The following is a 25,520-nucleotide window of genomic DNA, read 5'->3' as shown; positions in this document are numbered from 1 at the left end:
CTCAATGAAGGCTAAACATTTGGGGATATGCTAATTATTAGCGAGAACAAAGACCATATCAACATCAGTTAAAAACTGTAATTTAAAGAAGCAGGGCTAAAATTTTTTTACTTTTCATGGTTTATGTTTTTTCATACAAAATCCTGGGCTCATACAGTCCTCCTAGTTTTTTTTTTTTATATAGAACAGTGTAATCCTGTTTAAATCTTATGCCAAGTACATTTTGATTTTGTTAAATTGCTAGAAAGGCATTATTCCTCAGCTTCATATCTGTTTTGTGGCCAACTGAAGGCTGTCAAAGTGCAAAAATATAAAGTTTTAAAACAGTTTTTTTCTAAACAAGAAACATGATCACATCCACATTATATTTCAGCTCACACAATCTAAGTAATGCAGATTAGTTTTCAATGTTTTCAGACATGTAGACTTTTAAATTAATTATTAATTAATAACAAGCACCTTATATTCCATAATTTAAGCTCTATTTCTATTGAAATTCCAGGAACAAAAAAGTTTTTCCACATTGACATTTTAAAACATAAAAAAATAACTTTAGTTACTTTGGCTAGTAACAAATTACTTTCACAGGGCAGTTAACGAGGTTAGTAACTTTTGGACTAGTAACTAGTAACTGACTAGTTATTTTTTTAAGTTACTTTCCCAGTACTGCTTAAGATATAAGTAAATAGTTCTTACAACACGCAGTTATTAAACTATAAAGAATCAATCACCATGACAATTTATAAGCAAGCCCAGCAAAGACATGCTTGAAGGATAAAACTGAAGCCTGAGAGAAGAGCTTCTACATACATCTACTGGTTTTTTTGTTTTAAAATGATGGTTCTAATATGAGGTGATTGTGGTTTATTGAATCAAGTACCTGAGAGAGCAAAACCCTTTTCAAAAGCAGTTCTGACAACAGCTGTCAACCCTCACTAATCTAACCCAGTGATAGTTAACATTGACTCCTGTAACACCACTGCCACCTACTGACCTTTGGCAGCACTTCATTTAACTGGTCCTCTGGAATCCACTTCCTGCTGCTTTAAAATGCCAACATGATCCAATACACCCAAATCATTTGGCTAAATAACATCCTCGGCTGGTTATAGATCTACAGAAGCTTCTTATGGAGCATTTTCCTTGGGTATCGGGTGTACAGGAACTTAGATGGAGCTAAAAGCTGCGGGACTCTTCATGAATACAGAGGCAGCAGAGACCCTCAACTTGAATATATTAAAAGCAAATCACACAAATGTTAAGTTTGTGCTGCTAATATAAAATCTGAGGTAAACAGTAGTGTCTGCTGTGTTTTTTTTTTTTGTCTTACTGAGATCCTCAGCCAGCTGGACTCTGCGGCCAGTGATGAGTTGAGTCTTTTTCTCCATGTCTTCCCCAAAGTCATCCAAGACCTCTTTGACATTCTTCTCCAACCGCCGGACTGCAAACAACCAAAGGAAAGTGTATGAAACTACTATTTTATAATGAATATAAAATTCTCTTCCCATAAAAAAAAGCTCCTCTGGACAAACTGCTTTCTACAACACATGGCAGTAAAAATACAAGAAACCAGTTTCTCATATTGACAATAGCTGCACATCTGGTCCTTTGTCCTTTTTAACTTTTCCCTGTTTAGGCTGTTTATAAGCAGCCTTGTTCCAGTCCTCACCCTCAGTGTTAGTGAGCTGCTGTCGGAGCGTGTTAGCCGTGATGACCAGCATCCTCTGGATCCTCCAAAACAACACCACATCATTGCACTCCAGCTAAGGTGGAAATGGATAAAAACAGGCAGATTATACACATATGTTAGCCAGCAGAAAAACAAGGCAATTAAATAAAGGATCTCTACTGACCTCAGAGTCAACAAAGTGTCTCTGGTAGTAATAGAAACCTCTCTTGCAGAGGTTGCAGTGGCTCAGTGCTTTCTGCAAGAAGTGTCTGCGATAAAGCTGATGCCATGTGTCTTTGATCTAGATGGGCAGGAAACATTTCAGAAGCTTAATAAATGTGCTGGACTAAATAAGATATAAAATCATTTTATCTTACCAGCACCGGGTCGACTTCTACCCCCCGTCCCTCCAGGTTCTTCCTCACAGTGGTGACCTCGTCATTGGCCAGGTAGGCGGTGTGATCATCATGCAGCTTTAGCAAGCGGTCCAGCTCATTCTTGGTTTCATTTCGAACATGCTGTAAGACCAGGGTTGGTTTCACGACAAAGAAACTCGGTAAGGGTGAAAGAAATTAATAAACAGCTTCTGAGGATTTAACAGATATGTAACGTTTATAGCATCTTTATAACTGTTTTGCCTCTCTAGTATCACATCTCTGTGTATCAACAGATGGTTCCGTCTGTGGTTCTGACCTGTTCTGGTGTCCGGTTCGTCCAATTGAACCACCTTGTCTTCCAGTCAGGGCCCACCATGTCTCTTATCACAGATTCAGCTTCAGGAGGAAGAAAAAAGAGAACTGAATAAAACAGAACTATACACATCTGTGCGATGAATCAGTTTGTTTAGGTATTAGTCGACCTCATGGATTAGTTCTGAAGATTATTTGACAAGAAAAGGTGACCGAGAAACTCAAAGATACTTTTTCCAGTCAGTGAATGCACCACAGTTAAGGAAGTATAAAAAAAACTCTTCACTTGTGAAAGTTATTACAAAGGGAAGTGTGATGATGCTTCCTCTCCCACTTTAAATTATTCATAAACTAAAAAATTGCTGCTTTACTTAATGAATAATTTAACAGTTTGACATGTTATCAGTAAATACAATGTTTCTCTTAATTAAGCATTTCAGTCAGAAAGGTTATTCATTTTAAAAAGACATATTTAGACTCATCGAATGTCTTTTAATGTTGTTTTTTTTATGTTTCGAGGTGTCGAAAAGCTGACTAAGTTTAAGAGCTATTTTGGCCCGATAAATATATAGTCTTAGCATTAAAACCTCTGTTTATCACCTGAAGGAGTGTTTCTGACTTTTTAGTTGTCCAGTGATGAGGTTGACATGACTAGAATACCATGCAAAAAAAAAACGTTTTTTTAATAGTGCAAACTTTAGGGAATAAAAAAGAAAATAATATTCTGATATAGCAAATTAACTAATTTCTATAAACTGAATTTATGAATGAAAAAAAACATATTGAAGTTAAAAATATATGAGTTTTGTGACATGAAAGTATGTAGACAATAACTTTTTCTGCATGTCTAAAACAGCAACTGTAGAACCAGGTTAAGGTCTTTTTCCAATCATATGAAGTGTAAAATAGTTCTTATCTACAGATCCTCAATAGACTGCAACTGAAAGAAGGCAGTTATGGCCAACATACTGTCTTTGAGGCGGGACTGCAGCGTTTCCTCCATGAACTGGATTGCGGCGTCCCACTGAGGTTTATCTGTGATGGACCGGTCTTCCAAGGCATTGTGTTGGATCACCCTCTGGCATAGAAATACATGAGAGGATATGATGAAAATTCATGCAGTTTAACTATAAACCCAATGCTACATGTGGTCTTTGTTAGAATGGACATACAAGATGTTAAGACCACCTTTCTTTTATAGAGGCAGAAAGCCTGAAATGTTGCATGAAGAAGTAAAGGAAGCTCTTAACATTTTTGCACGTTGGACAAGTTGACTTTCTGTGTTTACCAGGCTGTCCAAGGCTCTCTCATTCCACTTGTGCCGCTTGATGCCCTCGTCCTTCACTGCCTCCTTCAGCTTGTCAAAGATGTCATCCTGGTCTTTGCCTTTGTATTCAGCCATAAAGCGGGCAAACTCCTCCTGCAATGTCTCCCAGGCAACCTGAAAGGGGGTAGATTAGAGGTATAGAAGAGCAGGAAAGGTCTGAGATTGAAATGAGGCAAGCATTGCTCTTGATGCTTCCTGCAAGGTCTGATACTTGAAGAGAAAGTGCTAAACCGATCAACCAGCAGTAAGGCTGCCAGGAGATTTTGACATTATGCAGATTTTTTTTTAATATTTACCTCCAATGCCTTGTGTGGAAGCTGCTTGTCAGTCCACTGTTTGAGCTTAATGTCTACTGTTGTGTTAAAGGTCCCAGAGTCTATCGTTTGGGCAGCAGGCAGGTAGATGTTCTCAATGACATGAGTGGAAACACGTTCCCAGAGCTTCTTCTGCAGAATAGACTCCCTGTGAGGAGGATCAACATGTTAAAACCTCACTACTCAGCCAAATAAGCTCTGTTTTTGTAATACAGTCTGTAGTTGCTCTTAGTTTTCTGCTAAAATCCATGTCAAAATTTTTTAAGATCTGTACTGTCCTGTTTTAGTTCCGTTTATTAGCATTGATCCGACAGAAATGTGTTGTTCAAAGTCTCCAAGTTTTTATGCAGCTCAGTGACATGATCCACTGGGGCAGAAATCTGCTGGCCACAGAGTTTGCCCACAACAGAGAAGCTTTCGCTTTAGTAATTGGATTGACAGAAGATGCTCTTGACGGTAAATTCCACTGCAGCTCTATAGTAGCTCTGGTAACATTTTAAAGCTACCCCCACCCCACTTTCCTTTATGGCTACTCAGAGACAAAACTGAAAATCCCCCTGAGTCCTCCTCTTACTGTTGTCCCTTTTCTCATTAATCATAAACACTTGCTCATATTTCATGCAGTGCCCCCTTTGTTCCAGCTGGCTCTCCTCTCTGTCAATAAATGCTATCTTCAATTGTGCTGGCTGGCTAACAGGGCCACCCCTGCTCCTGTCCACGGGCCGTTCATCAGAATATCGATTGAAGAAAACTGGAAGCACGCACACAGGGGATGGCCATAACACAATGCATACATCTCATTAAAGCAAGCTTTTCCTCACTGCAGATGAGATGAGCTATACTCATATGGAAAGTATAAACCAAGATAATCGACCAGCAGTGTGTTTTATTAAAGAAAAAACAAACATGAGATCTGCTACAATGTTATGAAGAGTTAAACAGAAAAACAAAAACAAAATTATATATAAATATATAAAATTAACAGCAGCCTTCAGCTGGGTTGTTTTGTTTGCTCTGGTATCAGTCGACCCTGTCTTAAAAGTACTACACCTATTCTTTATGGGAGACATGGCACCAAAATGATCACAGACATGTAAACTGGACCTAAAGTAACTTGGACTCTGTGCTCCTTCCCTCTCCCTAAGACTCTGGGAAGATGACTGAAATAAAATTGTCTTTCACTAAAAAATTTGGCATTTTGACCACTGAGCAACATTCCAGCATTTTTTTCAGACTCCATCAAGGGTTCAGGCGTGGCCTAACAGGTAATGAGACTGTTGTAGCCCATATCCTGGATATGTCTGTGTGTGCTGACTGTCAGCGCAGTGACTCCAGCTGCAATTCACTCTTTGGGAATATTCCTCAAACTCTAGAATAGGATTTTCTTAACAATCAACTCAATGCTGCAGATCCCTTTTTTCCAAAAGAGGTTTTGTTTCCCAAACTCAATTTTTCTTTCCCCTCAACGTTCTATAAAATCCTTGGATGCAGCTAAATAACCTTTACCGTTTAGTACTAAAACTGTTTTGTACGTTATTAGAAAAAAGTATCCAATCTTAAACTGAATTTTGCTCTGGTAGCATTTTAAAGTTCAAGTAGGTAACCATCAAAATGGTGCATATTACTTTTCTAATTGAAGTTCTGTAATAATTACTCTCTGTGGAACAGATTGATTGACCGATTACATTAATAAGTAATACAGCTTTACCACAAACTTACCAGTGCTGGGGGGTGACTTGACTCAAACTAATGACTTCATCCAAAATTTCATTTTTTGCTTTTTCAAAGAGTTCGTTCTGCAAAAAGACAAGCCATTTTAGGAGGCAATTTGTGCTTTTTACTTTGTAAAAATATTGGTTATTAAATGTGTTCTTTCTAAAGTAGCTTCTACATAAAAGAACATCATAGATGGTGTGTGTTTGTATTACTCTGTCCAGTTCTCTCAGACGAGGATAATTGTTTTTCCATTCAGTCTCCAGGTTGAACCGTGATGCTGGGAAAAAAAAGGGACGTTTATTAACAATATCTGATTTGAACAATCCTTATTAAAATAAACAATAACTAATTATATAACAGACTTCAATTGTGCAAATTTTGGACCCTAAAACTAACTTAACAGTGCTCCACTGTATCCAACAGTAGATTTCCTCCATCAACAGGCAATAACCACCAAACCTCAGAGCTTGTTTTATTTTCACATTGTATGACATAAAAAAAGACCCTTGCATGTTGCTAATGGTATCCATCCTTTAATAAGAGGAGCTGAGGACACCTTGCACACTCTCTGCTAACTGGTCCCTTAGGAGGTGAAGCGATGGGGCCAGCAGCCTGCTCTATATCAAAAGTCAGAGTTTTAGCTCTAACATATGCACAAAAAGAGAAACACACACAAGCCAAGAAAGCTTCATCCCTCAGCTCCCTAAACACACAGCCGTTTACTCTAATTGCAGCTTTGTGGCGCCAACAATAGAAGATGAAAGCTGGCCTTGCATGATTTGATGGGATATGGATCGATACGCAACACAATGGGTCTATGGGAACTGCAGTCTCAGAGCTATAAATCTCCTCTGCTTTTAGCAATGGCTTGAGATTGTCTAGACTAATTGAGGACGGTAGAAGGGAGGGACAGGGGGAGTGTGTCAGGGTGAGCTGAGAAAGGCCAAGGAGACAGAAAACGTTCAGGGTGAACAGCTGGTATTGTCTGGGTCCTTTACAGGTGCTGGTCATAAAATTAGAATATCATGAAAAAGTAGATTGATTTCAGTAATTCCATTTAAAAAGTGAAACTTGTATATTATATTCATACATTACATACAAACTCATATATTTCAGATGTTTATTTTGTTTAATTTTGATGATTACAAATGACAACAAATGAAAATCTCAAATTCATCATATCAGAAAATTAGAATATTGTGAAAAGGTTCAAAATTGATGGCCCCTGGTGCCACACTCTAATCAGCTAATTAACTCAAACCACCTGCAAAAGCCTTTAAATGGTCTTTCAGTCTAGTTCTATAGGCTACACAATCATGGGGAAGACTGCTGACTTGACAGTTGTCCAAAAGACGACCATCGACACCTTGCACAAGGAGGGCAAGACACAAAAGGTCATCGCTAAAGAGGCTGGCGGTTCACAGAGCTCAGTGTCCAAGCACATTAATAGAGAGGCGAAGGGAAGGAAAAGATGTGGTCGAAAAAAGTGTACAAGCAAGAGAGATAACCGCACCCTGGAGAGGATTGTGAAACAAAACCCATTAAAAAATGTGGGGGAGATTCACAAAGAGTGGACTGCAGCTGGAGTGAGTGCTTCAAGAACCACCACACACAGACGTATGAAAGACATGGGTTTCTGCTGTCGCATTCCTTGTGTCAAGCCACTCTTGAACCACAGACAGCGTCAGAAGCGTCTTGCCTGGGCTAAAGAGAAACAGGACTGGACTGCTGGTGAGTGGTCCAAAGTCATGTTCTCTGATGAAAGTAAATTTTGCATTTCCTTTGGAAATCAAGGTCCCAGAGTCTGGAGGAAAAGAAGAGAGGCACTTCATCCACGTTGCTTGAAGTCCAGTGTAAAGTTTCCACAGTCAGTGATGGTTTGGGGTGCCATGTCATCTGCTGGTGTTGGTCCATTGTGTTTTCTGAGGTCCAGGGTCAACGCAGCCACATACCAGGAAGTTTTAGAGCACTTCATGCTTCCTGCAGCTGACCAACTTTTTGGAGATGCAGATTTCATTTTCCAACAGGACTTGGCACCTGCACACAGTGCCAAAGCTACCAGTACCTGGTTGAAGGACCATGGTATCCCTGTTCTTAATTGGCCAGCAAACTCTCCTGACCTTAACCCCATAGAAAATCTATGGGGTATTGTGAAGAAGAAGATGCAATACACCAGACCCAACAATTCAGAAGAGCTAAAAGCCACTATTAGAGCAACCTGGGCTATCATAACACCTGAGCAGTGCCACAGACTGATCGACTCCATGCCACGCCGCATTGCTGCAGTAATACAGGCCAAAGGAGGCCCAACTAAATACTGAGTGCCGTACATGCTCATACTTTTCATGTTCATACTTTTCAGTTGGCCAACATTTCTATAAATCCTTTGTTTTTATTGGTCTTCAGTAATATTCTAATTTTCTGATATGATGAATTTGAGATTTTCATTTGTTGTCATTTGTAATCATCAAAATTAAACAAAATAAACATCTGAAATATATGAGTTTGTATGTAATGTATGAATATAATATACAAGTTTCACTTTTTAAATGGAATTACTGAAATCAATCTACTTTTTCATGATATTCTAATTTTATGACCAGCACCTGTATAATCACTGGATAAAAGCCTGTAAATATTGTGTAAAAGCCTGAAAGGTGGTCAAGTTTAACACTACCTCAGCTGTGTTCAGGCTGATCATACCTTTGAAAACATCTGCCTGCTGCTCTACAGACTCCCTGACCATCTTCCAGAAGCAGTCAGAGACAGCCAGACTCAAGTTCTTAGTGGTGACCTGATGAGCTTTCAGCATCCCATCCCTTTGGGCACAGAAAAAACAAAACAAACAACCTTGTTTTAAGTTATCCCATTTAAAGGTTGTAGAAGTTTGATAACTATAGTTTAACCTGCCTTAGCAATCTGGAGTTCTGGAAGAAGTCCTCTTCGTAGTCTTTAATTGCATCAATGCTTTCACCGGTGCTCCCTTTAAAAATGGACATGAACAGGTAGTTAAATTATAAACAAACCTAAAATAACAGGGAATAAATACAGCAAGCTGAATAACTGAGTCATATTTTACCTTTTCCTGTTACTACAGCAAAATAACCGAGAGCTTTCATGGGAAAGAGCTTTCCTTCAACGATTTGCTGAATCTAAAAGAGAATAATAATAATTAAAATTAATTAAAGGAACAGATTGAGTCAGGTTTCAGCCTTCAGATTATCTATAGATGAAGTAAAATTTTTCATTACATTATGACCACTAATACCATGAGGAAAATAAGTATTTGGGCACCCTGCTATTTTGCAAGTTCTCCCACTTAGAAATCATGGAGGCATCTGAAATTGTCATTGTAGGTGAATGTCCAGTGTGAGAGATGAATCTAAATCCAGAAATCACAATATAGGATTTTTAACTATTTATTTGTATGATACAACTCCAAATAAGTATTTGAACCTGTCTATCAGCTAGATTTCTGACCCTGAAAGACCTGTTAGTCTGCCTTCAAAATGTCCACCTTCACTCCATTAATTATCCTAAATTAGATGCACCTGTTTGAGGTCGTTAGCTGCATAAAGACACCTGTCCACCCATATAATCAGTAAAAATCCAACTACTAACATAGCCAAGACCAAAGAGCTGTCCAAAGATGCTAGAGACAAAATAATACACCTCCACAAAGCTGGAAAGGGCTACAGGGAAATTGCTAAGCAGCTTGGTGAAAAAAAGGTCCACTGTTGGAGCAATCTTTAGAAAATGTAAGAAGCTAAACACAACTGTCAATCTCCTTTGGACTGGGGCTCCATGCAAGATCTCATCTCATGGGGTCTCAATGATCATAAGAAACGTGAGAAATCAGCCCAGAACTACATGGGAGGAGCTGAATGACCTGAAAAAGACCTGGGACCACCGTTTCCAAGGTTACTGTTGGTAATACAATAAGACGTCATGGTTTGAAATCAAGCATGGCACAGAAGGTTCCCCTGCTAAAACCAGCACATGTCAAGGTCTGTCTTAAGTTTGCCAATGACCATTTGGATGATCCAGAGGAGTCATGGGTGAAAGTCATGTGGTGAGATGACACTAAAATATAACTTTTTGATCATAATTCACTAACCATCCCTACTGTGAAGCATGGAGGTGATAACATCATGCTTTGGGACTGTTATTCTGCACATCGGACAGGGCAACTGCACTGTATTAAGGAGAGGATGACCAGGGGCATGTATTGCAAGATTTTGGGGAACAACCTCCTTCTCTCAGTTAGAGCACTGAAGATGGGTCAAGGCTGGGTCTTCCAACATGACAATGACCCAAAGCACAGAGCCAGGATAACCAATGAGTGGCACTGGAAGATGCATATCAGGGTTCTGGCAAGGCCTAGCCAGTCTCCAGACCTAAAGCCATTAGAGAATCTTTAGAGGGAGCTCAAACTCTGTTTCTCAGCAACAGCCCAGACAGAGAACATCTGTGTGGAGGAGTGGGCCAAAACACCTCCTGCAGTGTGTGCACACCTGGAGAAAAACTACAGGAAACGTTAGACCTCTGGAATTGCAAAGAAAGGCTGCTGTACATAATATTAACATTGATTATGTCTCTTACACTGGACATGTACCTATCATGGCAAATTCAGACCCCTCCGTGATTTCTAAGCTGGAGAACTTGCAAAATAGCAGGGTGTTCAAATAATTATTTTCATCACCTCACTGTAGGTGTAGTAAAAAAAGATGATTATGGCTTCAGCGATTATTTGTAGGACGGATATATTGGGGAAAAAATCCCAACTTTAATATTCTAAAGTGGTGCATTAGAGACCGCATATTTGATCCGAGTCACAACATATTCCGACTTGCAGCTCTTGCTAGAGAGTAACTGGTTAGTAATGTTCAGAATCTGGGTGGTTGACAGCTGCTGTTAATGCAGGTCCTACAGAGAAGAGGTGTCAGATGCTATTAGACAAGCAGACATAAAGTTAATGGTGCGTTGAAAGGGAGAGAGCCCCACCTGGTGGAGGAAATGGATATAACTTGATGCTTTCAAAAAGTGAAAATGCAGCAAATTTATGAGAAAAAGTAACTCTTCGGGAAGTTTTTATTCCTGTATTACTTGTATTTATTGATGTAACACAGGAATTGCTAAGGAGAAAAAAGCCAATGAGTTACTACAATATTTGATTTCTATTTGTATTTTTTTATTGAATAGTCGGGTTCTTTAATCTTTGGATTTAAAAAGTCTATTAAAGGATGTTCATCACAGGAAGATAGGAAAAAGTAAAAGCATTAGAAATTGAAACATGAAGCAATAATTTCTGTTGAAACTGTTCAGTCATCTTACCCTGCTGGGACTGGCCAGGTTCTTCTCAGCCAAGTCCACTTTAGTGAGAACAAAGATGGTCCTTTTCCCGTGAGGGTCCATATGGCTGACGAGGTCTGTGACGATGCTGCGCTCTGCATCCACACTACCATCTGGATCAAGAAAAAAATAAAAGAAAAAATATGAACCACCCATGGGTCTGAAAAAGACTGTTAAAATAATAACATCCCTTTTTGCTATAATCTTTTCTCTCACATTTGATCATAGGGAGGGGATTAACGTGACTCACCCTGAATACAAAGAATGATGGCATTGGGGTTTTGCATGTAGGCCTTGCTCATGCTGAAGATGGTTTCCTTAGTGTCTGATGCCATGCCCGTAGTCACCGTCTGGAAAACAGTTTAGTTCCAGTTGGGGGATGTTTTTAAAGGCTAATGTCCAAAAAGGGGTTTAATATAGTTCCATTGAAACCATCCAATGGTTATTGAAGGAAAATAACCTGCATGTTTAACATCAGGGTTCCTTCACAGTTCAGGATTTTATCAGACTTTGTTTTTATCAAAAAACGGATAAATCTGGTTGCATACATATACATATAAACATACATACACACACATATACACTCACCGGCCACTTTATTAGGTACACCTCTCCAACTGCTCGTTAACACTTAATTTCTAAGCAGCCAATCACATGGTGGCAACTCAGTGCATTTAGGCATGTAGACATGGTCAAGACAATCTCCTGCAGTTCAAACCGAGCATCAGTATGGGGAAGAAAGGTGATTTGAGTGACTTTGAACGTGGCATGATTGTTGGTGCCAGAAGGGCTGGTCTGAGTATTTCAGAAACTGCTGATCTACTGGGATTTTCACGCACAACCATCTCTAGGGTTTACAGAGAATGGTCCGAAAAAGAAAAAACATCCAGTGAGCGGCAGTTCTGTGGGCGGAAATGCCTTTTTGATGCCAAAGGTCAGAGGAGAATGGCCAGACTGGTTCGAGCTGATAGAAGGGCAACAGTGACTCAAATAACCACCCGTTACAACCAAGGTGGGCAGAAGAGCATCTCTAAACGCACACTACTTCGAACTTTGAGGCAGATGGGCTACAGCAGCAGAAGACCACACCGGGTGCCACTCCTTTCAGCTAAGAACAGGAAACTGAGGCTACAATTTGCACAAGCTCATCGTAATTGGACAATAGAAGATCGGAAAAACGTTGCCTGGTCTGATGAGTCTCGATTTCTGCTGCGACATTCGGATGGTAGGGTCAGAATTTGGCGTCTACAACATGAAAGCATGGATCCATCCTGCCTTGTATCAACGGTTCAGGCTGGTGGTGGTGGTGTCATGGTGTGGGGAATATTTTCTTGGCACTCTTTGGGCCCCTTGGTACCAATTGAGCATCGTTGCAACGCCACAGCCTACCTGAGTATTGTTGCTGACCATGTCCATCCCTTTATGACCACAATGTACCCAACTTCTGATGGCTACTTTCAGCAGGATAATGCGCCATGTCATAAAGCTGGAATCCTCTCAGACTGGTTTCTTGAACATGACAATGAGTTCACTGTACTCAAATGGCCTCCACAGTCACCAGATCTCAATCCAATAGAGCATCTTTGGGATGTGGTGGAACGGGAGATTCGCATCATGGATGTGCAGCCAACAAATCTGCGGCAACTGTGTGATGCCATCATGTCAATATGGACCAAACTCCCTGAGGAATGCTTCCAGCACCTTGTTGAATCTATGCCACGAAGAATTGAGGCAGTTCTGAAGGCAAAAGGGGGTCCAACCCTATACTAGCATGGGGTACCTAATAAAGTGACCGGTGAGTGTATATATATATATATATATATATATATATATATATATATATATATATATATATATATATATATATATAATTAGGTATATATATATATGTATATATTATATATATATTAGGTACACCTGTCCAACTGCTCGTTAACACTTAATTTCTAAGCAGCCAGTCACATGGTGGCAACTCAGTGCATTTAGGCATGTAGACATGGTCAAGACAATCTCCTGCAGTTCAAACCGAGCATCAGTATGGGGAAGAAAGGTGATTTGAGTGACTTTGAATGTGGCATGATTGTTGGTGCCAGAAGGGCTGGTCTGAGTATTTCAGAAACTGCTGATCTACTGGGATTTTCACGCACAACCATCTCTAGGGTTTACAGAGAATGGTCCGAAAAAGAAAAAACATCCAGTGAGCGGCAGTTCTGTGGGCGGAAATGCCTTGTTGATGCCAGAGGTCAGAGGAGAATGACCAGACTGGTTCGAGCTGATAGAAGGGCAACAGTGACTCAAATAACCACCCGTTACAACCAAGGTGGGCAGATTCGCATCATGGATGTGCAGCTGACAAATCTTGGGCAACTGTGTGATGCCATCATGTCAATATGGACCAAACTCCCTGAGGAATGCTTCTAGCACCTTGTTGAATCTATGCCACAAAGAATTGAGGCAGTTCTGAAGGCAAAAGGGGGTCCAACCCGTTACTAGCATGGGGTACCTAATAAAGTGGCCGGTGAGTGTATATATATATTATTTCTCCATTATATTTTTCCTATATCTCAAGACATGATATCGAGGTTGGCTCTCTATCCAGCCCTGGGTTATTTCTAATAATAAAATACCATATGAAAGTTCTAAAAAATCATATGCCGGAAATGTCCAAACTGTAAAGGATTCTTCTAGCCAAGACTCTGCAGTGGGTCGTGCTCAATGGCATCCAGTTATTTATCAGTATAGATCTGAGGTGGTTTAAATACTTACACTTATGACACCAGGTAAGTCTACCAGAACCATCCTCTGAATGCCTGGTCCTTTAACACTCAGTGAGATAGTCTAATGTGTGAGAAATAAAATTACTTCATTAAATCTTCTAAACAAATAAGAAAAGTTATTTTTTTTTATTAACTATCCAGTTGTAAATTTGTCAAACCTCAGAGCTCACAGTCTGTCCTTCCTTCACACTCTTCCTCATCCTCAGCTCAATCTCGTGCCTCAGAGCAGCCAGCTGCATACAACCACAAAAAAACACAGATGTTGAGTTAAAAATAAAGCAGGATAAAGTTTCCTTTTATTTAATCAAATATACAAATATTTGACTTACGTCCTCCTCTTTGGTGAGGTCAAACTCTCGGCCGCTGTCTTTAAACATGGCAACATGGTGCGGGCCTTCGCTTAATGTCACCTGCAGGGAAAATAAACAAGTAATCCTAAAGATTAAAATTTAATTTAAACATAAAAATCAGCCCCTTTTACCCCACTGACCTTTACAGGAGAGCGTGTCATCATCTCTCCCGAGCCCCTAGGAAAGATCCTGGCCTGGGCGATCATCTCGAGCACACTGGTCTTCCCAGCACTCTGGTCTCCAACCACAACCACCTAAAGGAGAGCAGAGGTAGGATGGACAAAAGGAACAGTAGAGCATTAATTACTGTATGAGAAATTAACACAGAAAGAAAAACCTAAAGGCAACCAAAAAAAAAATGGTAAAGAAAGACACAGGAGTGTTTTAACCCATTTAGGCCGGGAAAGCATTACCGCATTTCTACCATTCAAGCCGGGGGCGCTGTTGCGTAATTCTACCATTGACGCCGGGAGAGCATATAAGTCAAGCAAGAAGAAAGAAGTTTTTTTCAAGCAAACATGGAGGAGTTTGACAGAGAAGAGATGTCGGAAGGCAGTGATTTTGAGGAGTGTGTCGGCTTTGCTGACGGTATAGATGAAAATGATGACTTTGAACGCGCTGAACCAATCGAACTACCACCGCAATGCACGGAGTGTTTTCAACCGCACACCTGGAGTGAAAGTTGATTTGCCTGCAGACGCCACACCGCTGCAGGCATTTGAGCATATTTTTAATGAAGAACTTTGGATGCATCTTGTTACCGAGACGAATAGGTACAGTGACCAAACAAACCAAACTCCAACAAGAGCAAAGATGGCAAAGTGGTCACCCGTGACTGTGACGGAGATGAAGACATTTATTGGGCTGTGTATGGGCATTGGACTTCTTGTGTTGCCAGTACGAAGAGATTATTGGCGACAGAGTAAACCTCTCTTCAGGACGCAGTTCCCCCAAAATATGTCCCGGGACAGATTTGTGGCCATCTGGAGGTAAGTTGTATGCAATTTATAACAGACATATGCATTATTATGCATAATAATACTGTTAATAAGTAATCATCAGATAGTTATTTATGTAATGTTTGTTCTTTATTTTAAAAACGTTTTATATTGCACATTCTCAATGAAGACTTGATCACATATGGAAAAAATAAAAGGTTGAATTTTTTTATTTTTTGATTACTGCTTTTCACTTTTTTTTGTGAAGAATTTCAAAGATAAAATATATTTTGAGTTCTATCTGCTACAGAAGCTGAGATATCAATAATTTACTAGGCGTTGACACAGTTGCTGAATTTACAGGAAACTTCAGGTTTTAGGGGTATTTTTTAAAATCGGCCATAGGTTTTTAAGGTGTTTTTTTCCAGGCGTTTTAGGCCTAAATGGGTTAAATAACAAGTAAATGTAGTTAAAACCAAAGTAGGAAAACTGGGTTTTCTACTCCTCCGATTCTTCTTCTAAGCATCTTTGCTGAATTAGGAGAAGCCGTTCATATCCGTCCTAATTCAAAATATTACATTGAACTGGTCTGGTGTCGTGAGGTGGCTACATAGCAGCGTAGCAACAATGCTAAATTTAATGATAGAAACAAACAAAAAAAATTCAGACAATTGGCAAGTTAAAGGTATGGGACACACTGGACCTAGATATGCACACCTAAACAAACACAACCTTAAATAAAAGAAAAAGAAAAACATTCTTATAGTGGTGACCAATGGTCCTCTAACAGAACGGTTTCTCATCTAAATGTGAATAAGGAGGTAGATGTAATTCAAAAAACACAGTTTCTAAAGCCATTAAACTGATTGAAACTCAGCATTGCTGCCCATTTACAGCATCACTTTAAATGGGCTGAAATACTCTGAGAACCCCAGAAGATGTTGACATTAAAACAAAACAAGGTAAGAGAGGAGGAAGGACACATGCACATATACGTTTTATCAATCTTAAAATGCTAAAATTAAGGAAATAAGATGGCAGTTTTACAAAAAAAAATACAATATTATTTATATTCATAATTTAAAATTCATGTCTAAGCTCAGTGTGGCTTACCCTGGGTAGGTGGTCCTGGGTATTGTAGTTGGCATCGTAGTCAGACAGGATGTCAAGGACTTCAGAATAAAGGTCAATCAGGGATTTCTGAAAACAGAAAAATAAACACTAAATATATATCAAATACAATCAATTCAGGAGAAATCAATCAAGGTAACAATTTAACAAGGGTTAATTAAATTAACCAACCAACAAGAAGAATTGGAAACCTTCAAAAGTCATCAGTATTATAGTGTCTATAAATAACTCACCTTCACCTTCCTCTGATGAATACCTTTATCATCTTTTTGCAGCACCACTTTCCTTAACTCTTTGTTTTCCTTTTCCAGTCTTTCCAGCATGCGCTGATACTTTAACTGAGGAAAAAAATGATCATATCAGCAACACTAACACAAGAGCTTTGTATTATTCTTAATCAAGTTTAATTTTTAGAAGTGGACCTGAGTTCGAAGAAGCTCCTCCTGAAGCTGGTCGAGTTTTTCTTTGTCTGATGACTGAAGGTCAGAGCAGAAACCAAGAGAAACAGATAATATCAATGCTTTTTTTTCAGCTTCAGCTTGTGACTTGACATTATGCTCACGAGTCTACATCAGAAAACTCCCAACCAGCACTGCAAACGTTCAACACATGCAAACTGTAATCCATGAAAACAAATAGATGAAGGCAAAGTTAATACATTAAACAGTCAGCTTTGATCTCGGAGATCCACAAACAGGCGGAAATCAAAGAGTTAGTCCCATTAAAAAGAGAAAATAAAGCTTAATCATTTATAAAATAATTTTAGTTATACTACTTGATTTCATTTAACCACATTAGATTATTGTCATTTTATGTGGCTGCCCAGAATTACTGCTACATGAAAGGCAGGTAGGAAAAAAAACACAAGAATAAATGGGACTGGGAGAAGACAGAATGGATTTAAAAGACACAGACACAACAAATTACTTCAGAAAAACTATCCCAAAAAGCAGAAGCATTGATTCGAGATGTTTTCCAGCTATGTTCTCTAAAACTAAGCAGTTCTGCAAGGTCTCAGTCTGTAATAAACACCCAGTAAAAAGCGCAGTTCACACCATGCAGCTGGTTGCCACACAACTACACACAAACTAGATGTTTATCATCCAGCAGATGTTGATGACCATCCAGCTGTTTATACAGTCAGTGAGGCTACATCTGTGTTACTTTCTGACATTAGGCTGCAAATATTCTTGCAGGGCACGCTGGAAAAATCTGAGCTCAGTATTATAGATTCAGTTGAAAATTATCAAGCTTTACAGAGAAGATGGAATAAAATGGATGTAGTGCCTTGAAAAATTATTTACACCCCTTGAACTCACTATATTTTGTTATAACCAACAGAAACCAGTGCAAATTAGTTATAAGCTGAAGGAAAACAAAACAAGAACTGAAGATTTTTGTTACAATTTCTTTTCATGCTTTTGTTTTCAAGCTTAGTCTCTACTTTAAAGAATCACTTTTCTCTGCGATCACTGCTGCAAGTTTTGGCAAACCTTTAGACATCTACAGAAGCGTTTCTACTCCTCAATCTTTGCAAAAGAGCTCAAAGAAAGAGAGATTGAATTATTAAAAAGTGAATGAACAACAGCAGGTTTTGTCATGAGATTTTAAATGGGATATAATCTAATAATCTGTCCTATTATACCTCTGGCTGGATCTTTACTGCAGTTCTAATGGAAGGAGAACCTCCACCCAAGATGTTTTTTTTTTTAGCTCCAACAATCTCACTGTATCTCTTCTGAAGCGAAAGCATCCCCCTAGCATGAGCCTTCCATTACCATGCTAACAGCTAAAGTTGTTTTCTACATTTCTAACAAAGAGGGCAGAATGATCTCTGAAAGAGAGAAAAAAAAATCAGGGGTGTGAATCACTTGACAAGGCACTGCAGGTTTCTGTTAACATGTTACCCCCGCAACAACAAAAAAAAAGAAAAAAAATGACCCGCAGACGCAGCCATGTCAAAATGGCCTCATAGCAAAGTGCTGATGTCAGATACTGAATAGGTAGTTTATCTTTTGATGAACTATGAAACAAAAAGTCAACTGACCAGGATTTAAACCAAAGAATGTCTTATTTTAGGGATGGAAATGTGTTTTACCAATTAAAACCTTTACGATTGGCTAGGGTTATAATTCGTCTGCCTTCGCTTTCATAATCAAACTCTCCTAGTTCTCAGAATCCCTCTGTTGTCCTTAAGCTGCAGGTGTTTGGGGGCTGTTATTTGGATGGGGCGGGTCTAAGTGGGGTGGGACCTTCACCTTGCGTGTCTGAGTCGAGGGGTTGGGGTTCGGAGAAGGACCTTGGGGTGGTGAACGCGTGCTATTGGCTGCAGCGGCCCGCTGGACCTCCTCCTCGTGCTGCTGGATCTGCTGCTGAATGAGTATGAGCTCTCCGAGCAGACCCTGGGGTACGTCAGAGAGACGTGAGAGAGAGGAAGGAGGAGGAAAATGATGACAAAAACCCAACAACAGCAGGGTGATCCACACCATGTGGACCAACGCTGCTACTCAATGCAGAGACCCGGCTGGGGCAGCTGGCATTGGTGTTGTTCAGGTGGAAGAATCAGAAATCAGTCATTTAAGGTTTGAAAGGATCAAGATCCTTCAGACTCTTGCCACCATCATCAGTGAAGAATACAAAGTCTGCTCAGTTATAAACAAACTTTGCCCACTGATGGCAGAAGAGGCAACTAATACCACAATCAGTGCCTCCCAGCAAGCGGCAGAAACAGTGATGCTGTCATATTTTGCACTTTAATGACTGCATTTAAACTCTGCGTCTTCTAATAAATCCAATGCTGGGACGTCTTTAAGCTAGCTGGCCTGGTGAAGCCTCAAGTAGAGGGAAAAAAAGCAAAGCAAGCATTGAAATCTAATCAGACGGAGGACAAAGCAGCATCTTATTTCAAACATTTCCAAACAGGAAACAGCAACTGTCTCATTTTAGAGCTCTAGGTTTTACATTTCTAGTAACCAAAGTTGTGCTCATGTTAAAGACTGCATCTCTTCCTTATTTTGAATCCTACATTTTCAGGTTGTTTTCATTTGTTGAAATAGTTAGGAACTAAAAACAATGGTGTAATTTAAAACAAAATATGGATGATGACACTAAAACAAAACAAGGGAGGGTGGGACGACAGAAGGACTGAACATACACCCATAAAAATATTTCTACATAAACAAATTATGGCTTTAAGGTTACAAACAGCAAAAGTAAGAAAGAAGTTTTTTGAAAAAAAAAAAACTAAATCCCAACCGAAGCTTAAAAGCGCTAATAAAGAAAGCTGTGAGTGTTTTTCAGTAAATAATCTGTTGTACAATCCAAAGTAGACAAGAGCAGGATGTCAAAATTTAAGGAAACATTAAATAAAAAAGTCAAATGTTATCAATAGCAACATCAAATATCACCTGCCATTTAAAGCCCTTTCATTTTAAGTCAGGACATTAAGATTTAACTTCAGTGTGAAAAGGCAACAAGGCAAACATAAGTTAAAGGGACTATATCACCATAGTTTAGAGCTGAAACAAAATATATCATATTTATTTTTCAAAGCAGGGAGGTAAATTTAAAACAAACTTTATGCAACCAGGACCTTTTGATTCACACAAGATAATACTGGCTTTGACAGACAGGAAAACCAAATAATCTTCTTGATGGAAAATGATTGATTGGAAGCCACTTATTGGCAACACCAAGGGAAACAACGTAGCGCACAAATTTATTAAATCTATTATCAGATCATCATGTGTTTGGATAAACTGGAGGGCTAATGTCTGAGAGAAACGGAGCAACAAAGCAGATCAGGACCACAGGAGACGCCCCAACCAGTCAGATGCTCACTTTTTTCTCTTTGTAGTTAAACAGCTGAAACAGGGAGCAAATCTTCCCTTTATTGCCAGAAATTGAAGCTGCAGACCTTTCTAAGGCTGCTGTTATATTGTTAGCCATCATTCGATGCTTAAGCTGGGAGTTAGAAATATAAACCCTTTAACGTTTCTCTCTGGTTATCAGCTGTCTTGTGATCACCTTACCTATTTGTTACCTGTTTGACTTGATGGTGCAAGAAATAAGATATTTACTGCAAAATTATTCTCCTTTAGCACTATTTTCTATAAACAATCATGAACATCTTGGTCAAGTTTTCCTACTTTCAAACCCAGATTGTTTACCTTCTGGTTTCTAAACCAATCATATGAGAGTTCCTAAAGTTGCCAAAACATAGCGCAGCATTTAGTATTCTATGTAGGTAAAGGAGCAGCAAGCTGCAAACATGGAAGCCAGAAAGAGAAGCAGACCAGCTTTAAGTTGCAACAATAACTAATAAGTCTTCACATCATTTAAAGTATTTGTAAAGCAGCTAACTTTGGCTAAACCGTCTTTGCTTATCCTTAATTTAGCTCTGCTATGTCCTTGTCTCTCTTGAGGGGAAGAGGGGACTATTTTTAAAGTGTTTTGTTCTGATAAAAAAAAAAAAGCTAAAATAAGGAAATGGGGATAAAGGGATGCGAAAATGATGATATAGGCCCTTTAAAAGAGAGAGAGCAGCGGCGTATAAACAGAGAAGGAAAGCAGAGGAGTGTGAAACAGTTTTCATCCACTTGCCTTTTTGTACTGCTTGTCACCGGCGTCGTGTGCAGCTCCTGCTGAGGCATCTGTAGCTTTCAGAGCAGGATCACCAGAAGTTTCTAACAGAGCAAAAGGCGGCGAAATAAAAGGTAAGGAAGAAAAGGAACATATTAATGTTGACTGTTAAATAGGCTTCAGCAGGAGCACCTTTGATTAAACCAAAACAAAAGAAATAAAGCCGGGCTAAATTCAAATATTCGAAAAACATTTTAAAGTTTTAAGGTTGTAGGTAAGAATGTATATAACACATAAAATGTTTAATCTTTTGGTTGCAAATCAAAGCTTATTAAAGCCACATAAAAAAAGAGCTGCTTTGATGACAGCGGTCATCGACTAAACGCATCTTTTTCTTTTAACTGAATGCATCATAGTACATGTCAACAATAATAATATTTAGTGAGCTTACTGCAAGAAAAGCCTCCAAGATGTGCGGTTAAGATTTTAAGCTGAATTAATCAAATGAATGAATAATCTATAGAAATACGGCTGTAAAACTAAATTCAGAGGAACTCGAAAGGTTAAAGGCTTCAACTAATTTGGATATTTATTATCAAAAATCAAATGTTTTGATAAATGCATATTGTGATGAAGTCTTATAACAATGGCATAAACTATAAAAAACATTCTCAAAATATCTATAAATATAGAATATTTTAAATGTATAAAAAAAAAAGTAGAAATACATAGTTGGTGGTGCAATCAAGGAAGACGCCATGTTGCTTTGCCATCTTTGAAGCTGTAGCTGTAAGAAAATCTCTCAGCTTATGAATTATTGGCACTAATAAATAAAAAAACCACAGCTTTATGTATGATTCTGTAAATCATCACCTGACGGGAAATTTCAACTCGTGCAGGATTGTGGACATTGTGCAGGATTGTGGACGTCGTGACAATAATGACTCTCCACAGCTTCCACAGTAGTTACTGCTAGCTTAACGGTGAAGCACCACAATGAGCCTTTGGTAGTTTGTCATTCAAACATCTTATACATCTTTAACATGGTGGTGTCACTGTTTCTACTGCAATAATGCTAGCCGCTAGCTAGCTTCGAATATAATTGTCTAAATGTGGCTAATTTTAGATCAGAGAGAAATCGGCTATAAATCTGTTACAGAAACACGTGGAGATGAAAATCTGAAACAAACTTTCTTCATCTCTCTGTTAGAATGATGAAGACACAGAAAGCCTGCAGATGGATACACTTTGGTTGTATGTTTAGAGAAAGATTATTGGACTTTTGCTTAATATTCTTTTTAAAGTCAGACATCGACAAATCAACAGCCGGAACCATGCAGATATTTTTTGTATGAATGATGGAAACAATTGAAAAATCTTTAAAGTTGTTCCTTTGTTAATCATTATAAATTATGTTTTATAAAACACAAAAAGCATAATTACTGGAAACTACTCCAGATGCAGAACACTGATAGCTGTACAGGCAACTAAGAGTTACTAAAATGAGCCTTTGTTAGTGTGTTACTCAAGGCTGAGGTGTGGTCCATCTGCACAGGCTCACAGATCCACAGAGGAATTTCAAATCAGATCAAACACAAATGAAATAACATTCTGTGGTTATTTTTAACACCTGAATGTCAGTAACCTAAGATAGAGGAAGATTGCTGGACAGGTTAGAAACAAGCATGTCATAACAAAAAAAAACCCACATAGGCCAGGTGAGAGGAAGGGTGGAAGTCAAAGGAGGCAAACACCAAAAAAGGCTTGACCAAGAGCAGCCAGAGAAAGAGACAGAAAAGGAAAAAAAAAACACTACAGGCTAATTAATCCAGTTATTTTCAAACTGGTAGTGAACGTCGCTCACCGCTACATCCAAATGTTAAGGCAGTCCTACCACAAAGTAGTGTTTGAGCGACAGAGAGAGTAGAGGGGGGGCGGGTGGTTCTACTAGAACACAGAGTTTACACACCTAACAAAAGATGCAGACCAGACGCTCCTTTGACTTCACTACCCAAACTCACACCTGTGAAGAATGTGTAGGAGGACAGGAGGGCAGGGGAGGAGAAGATGAAAATCATGAAGAGGGACAGTGGTCAAACCAGGAACTCAGCACAAAAATGATGAGGAATTAAAAAGCTGTATATGAACGTAGTTGAAAATTAGTTGAAAAAGTCAGTTAACCAGAAACTGATAGAGTTTAATACTGATCTCGATCTGATGCCAAAAAAAACACACATTTTACTACAACTGAAGTCTCCAAAGTTACTTCATTGCTCACTAAAGTCACAAACATTTATGTTTTTTGTGTTTTTTTAAAGATGCACTAATGAATGTGACATTGGGCCTCATGCAAGAACAGCTCGTAAGAAAAATTTGGTCATAAATTGTTAGTATGACTGATTTAGGAGAAATTACAATTTTCTCTGATTTCTAATCTTCTCTCAACTACAAAAAAATTTTAATAGTGATCCGGACTTGAAGTAGGAGTACTGTGCAATCAGTCTTTTTTTTTTTATGATCAGTGTTTAGCTGGTAAAATACACATTTTTATATGATGTTAAAACATCAGCCAACAGATTAATACATAAATTTTAACATTTTCTCTTCCAAAGAGTCTGTAGGACATTATGTTGTGGTATGAGCCCTATAACTGCCTTTTCAACCTCCAACCTGCATTTTGCTGAGCAAATGGTCAACCATTTGACTGCCCAGGCAGGGAAAGGGATTAAAAAAAAATTTGAAGAAAATGTGTCTATAATAACAATCAGCAAAAAAATACTTTGTTCCTCTATAGCTATTTTATTAAGTAAAAGTTTAATCAGTTCATCTGAATCAGTGAATTTGAGCAAAAGCCTTTTAGATGAGAAAATTTGAGTTTAATGATAAAAGAAAATGTTGCTTTACTGCAAAAACAGTGTTTTGCAAGAAAAACATTTCACAGTTGAAGAACCATTAGTAAACTAAGTCAGTTTAGAAAAATCTAAAGCAGAACAAAAACATGAACCCATATAAGGAAAAATTCAGAAAAGGATTTGATTAAGAGCATGCTACATTTTTATAATAAAACATAGATAATCTTTTTCCTTTAAAAGCACCTAGAGCCAGATGATTAAATAAACTGTTAAAAAATTTATTATAGTCTAAGATATAGAGGCTAACTTTCCTCTAATACAGCTATTGTAATCCTTAGTCCATAAGATGTTTTACTCACCGGAAGAAAGAAGACTTTTAAGGAAAGTAAAATTTTCTCCAATCTTCTCAAAGTCAGGCAGAAGTTTGGCCATGTCCTCCATTTCTGGTAGTGCCTTGGCCAGTTTATCTGTGGACAAGAGAGACAACAGAGTGACATTAAACTTCATATTTCTGCGCTGCACTACCATGGCTGAACTTCAGATCTTTCTGGTACAACAAAGCACATCAAGAAAAACAATATTTTCTAAAACTTGTGCAGAGGGACAGTCCATAAACACCAACAGCTTTGTGTATAAATGAATGATTGAGAGGAACCAATTAAAACGTCGTTAAACCAGACAATAAATTCTGTTTAATGTTAAATAGTCAGCAGGCTGGGATGAAACAGGCCTAATAGTTGCAGATCAATACATTCAATCATTGTAAAATCTTTTCTATCGGGAATCAGAGATATCCCTAGATAAATGAAATAAAATGACAGGGCTTTCCATTCCCATTTCATAATAATGCACACCTGATTGTCAAGCACATAAAACCAAACAAAAATCATTGAAATTTGTGGTTGAATTATTACAAAATGCAAACACTTTAAAAGGCATTCAAATCTGGTGGTGGACTGAAGGACAACAACGTAAAACTAAGAGTTATTTTCATTGCCATGGATTGATGAGAATTAAGAAAACTTACCAAGATCAATTTGTTCACTCAGTTCCCAGACAAAATCTGGAATGACCCAGTTGTATTCACTAAAATCAGGAAGCATCTCCTTCCACTCTTCATAGGTCTAAAGATAGAAAAATATATATTTTATTCCTGAAGTGTTTGCCAATAGGCATCAGTCTACTGTTCCATCTACATTAAGCTACATAAAAACCACTGAAGCAAAAAAAGTTGACAATGATCTGAATGATAACAGCTCCCTCTGACCTTCTTAGCTGTGTAGCCCCCTCCCACTGCTGTTCCCAGCAGGATGTATCTGAGCCTCAGCAGCCGGGCTGCCAGACTGGCCACCCAAAAGTTGCGTTGCTGTTGGTACCTATGACCTCCAGACCTGGGAGGGGGTTTCAGCGGCCGCATCGGCAACCGAGACATGGAGGTAAAATATCGAGCTGCTGTGCGATGAGGAGTCCGGTGGGGGTTATTGTTTCCAGAGTAACGGTGGTAGATGGCACGAGACAGAGGATGAAGCTTCTGCAGCGGGACCCGGAACCTCACCCCCATGTTAGTTGAGACGAGGTTCCTACATGCCACACTGAAATAAAAGACGATACTACATTTAAGCACTGTTTGTTGGCATTAATTATAAAATGTTAATTACATCTGATTAAGTTCCTTAATGAAATATAGAAGAGTGGTGTATTCACAACCACACTGAATAAGTTGTGCTCTATATTTTCATAAGTTTGCATTACAAAGAAACTTATCAGCCAAGTAGATAATAATTAGAACAATAGGATAAACTGTAAGGTGCCGCAACTTATAGG

At 38.7% G+C, this 25,520-nt stretch overlaps 1 protein-coding gene across 5 annotated transcripts in view; it reads right to left on the bottom strand.

Annotated features, from left to right (window-relative positions):
- The window catches only part of opa1 (OPA1 mitochondrial dynamin like GTPase), a 45,744-nt gene extending 20,460 nt beyond the window's left edge, over window positions 1-25,284 (bottom strand). The window contains exons 1-28 of one of the 5 annotated variants that reach the window (XM_038301690.1): window positions 24,964-25,284; window positions 24,724-24,820; window positions 24,056-24,163; window positions 22,814-22,867; window positions 20,866-20,948; window positions 18,522-18,665; window positions 16,686-16,739; window positions 16,497-16,601; window positions 16,246-16,332; window positions 14,335-14,448; window positions 14,174-14,254; window positions 14,003-14,077; window positions 13,834-13,905; window positions 11,318-11,417; window positions 11,050-11,180; window positions 8,795-8,867; window positions 8,626-8,698; window positions 8,419-8,534; window positions 5,928-5,992; window positions 5,719-5,795; window positions 3,982-4,147; window positions 3,647-3,799; window positions 3,328-3,436; window positions 2,363-2,442; window positions 2,047-2,187; window positions 1,854-1,970; window positions 1,670-1,763; window positions 1,331-1,441 (exon numbers count right to left, since the gene is read on the bottom strand). In XM_038301690.1, the coding sequence (XP_038157618.1) occupies window positions 1,331-1,441; window positions 1,670-1,763; window positions 1,854-1,970; window positions 2,047-2,187; window positions 2,363-2,442; window positions 3,328-3,436; window positions 3,647-3,799; window positions 3,982-4,147; window positions 5,719-5,795; window positions 5,928-5,992; window positions 8,419-8,534; window positions 8,626-8,698; window positions 8,795-8,867; window positions 11,050-11,180; window positions 11,318-11,417; window positions 13,834-13,905; window positions 14,003-14,077; window positions 14,174-14,254; window positions 14,335-14,448; window positions 16,246-16,332; window positions 16,497-16,601; window positions 16,686-16,739; window positions 18,522-18,665; window positions 20,866-20,948; window positions 22,814-22,867; window positions 24,056-24,163; window positions 24,724-24,820; window positions 24,964-25,257 (2,974 nt within the window). In that variant the 5' untranslated portion in view covers window positions 25,258-25,284. The remainder of the gene's footprint in view (window positions 1-1,330; window positions 1,442-1,669; window positions 1,764-1,853; window positions 1,971-2,046; window positions 2,188-2,362; window positions 2,443-3,327; window positions 3,437-3,646; window positions 3,800-3,981; window positions 4,148-5,718; window positions 5,796-5,927; window positions 5,993-8,418; window positions 8,535-8,625; window positions 8,699-8,794; window positions 8,868-11,049; window positions 11,181-11,317; window positions 11,418-13,833; window positions 13,906-14,002; window positions 14,078-14,173; window positions 14,255-14,334; window positions 14,449-16,245; window positions 16,333-16,496; window positions 16,602-16,685; window positions 16,740-18,521; window positions 18,666-20,865; window positions 20,949-22,813; window positions 22,868-24,055; window positions 24,164-24,723; window positions 24,821-24,963) is intronic. The other 4 variants (XM_038301686.1, XM_038301688.1, XM_038301687.1 and 1 more) reach the window with 4 other exon arrangements.
- Window positions 25,285-25,520: the final 236 nt, after the last annotated feature.

The sequence above is a fragment of the Cyprinodon tularosa genome, unplaced genomic scaffold (assembly GCF_016077235.1).
Source record: "Cyprinodon tularosa strain WSP-4 unplaced genomic scaffold, ASM1607723v1 ctg471, whole genome shotgun sequence".
Taxonomy (NCBI): Eukaryota; Metazoa; Chordata; class Actinopteri; order Cyprinodontiformes; family Cyprinodontidae; genus Cyprinodon; species Cyprinodon tularosa.
The sequence above is the reverse complement of the archived record's forward strand: the minus strand, read 5'-3'. Positions and strand labels throughout refer to the sequence as shown.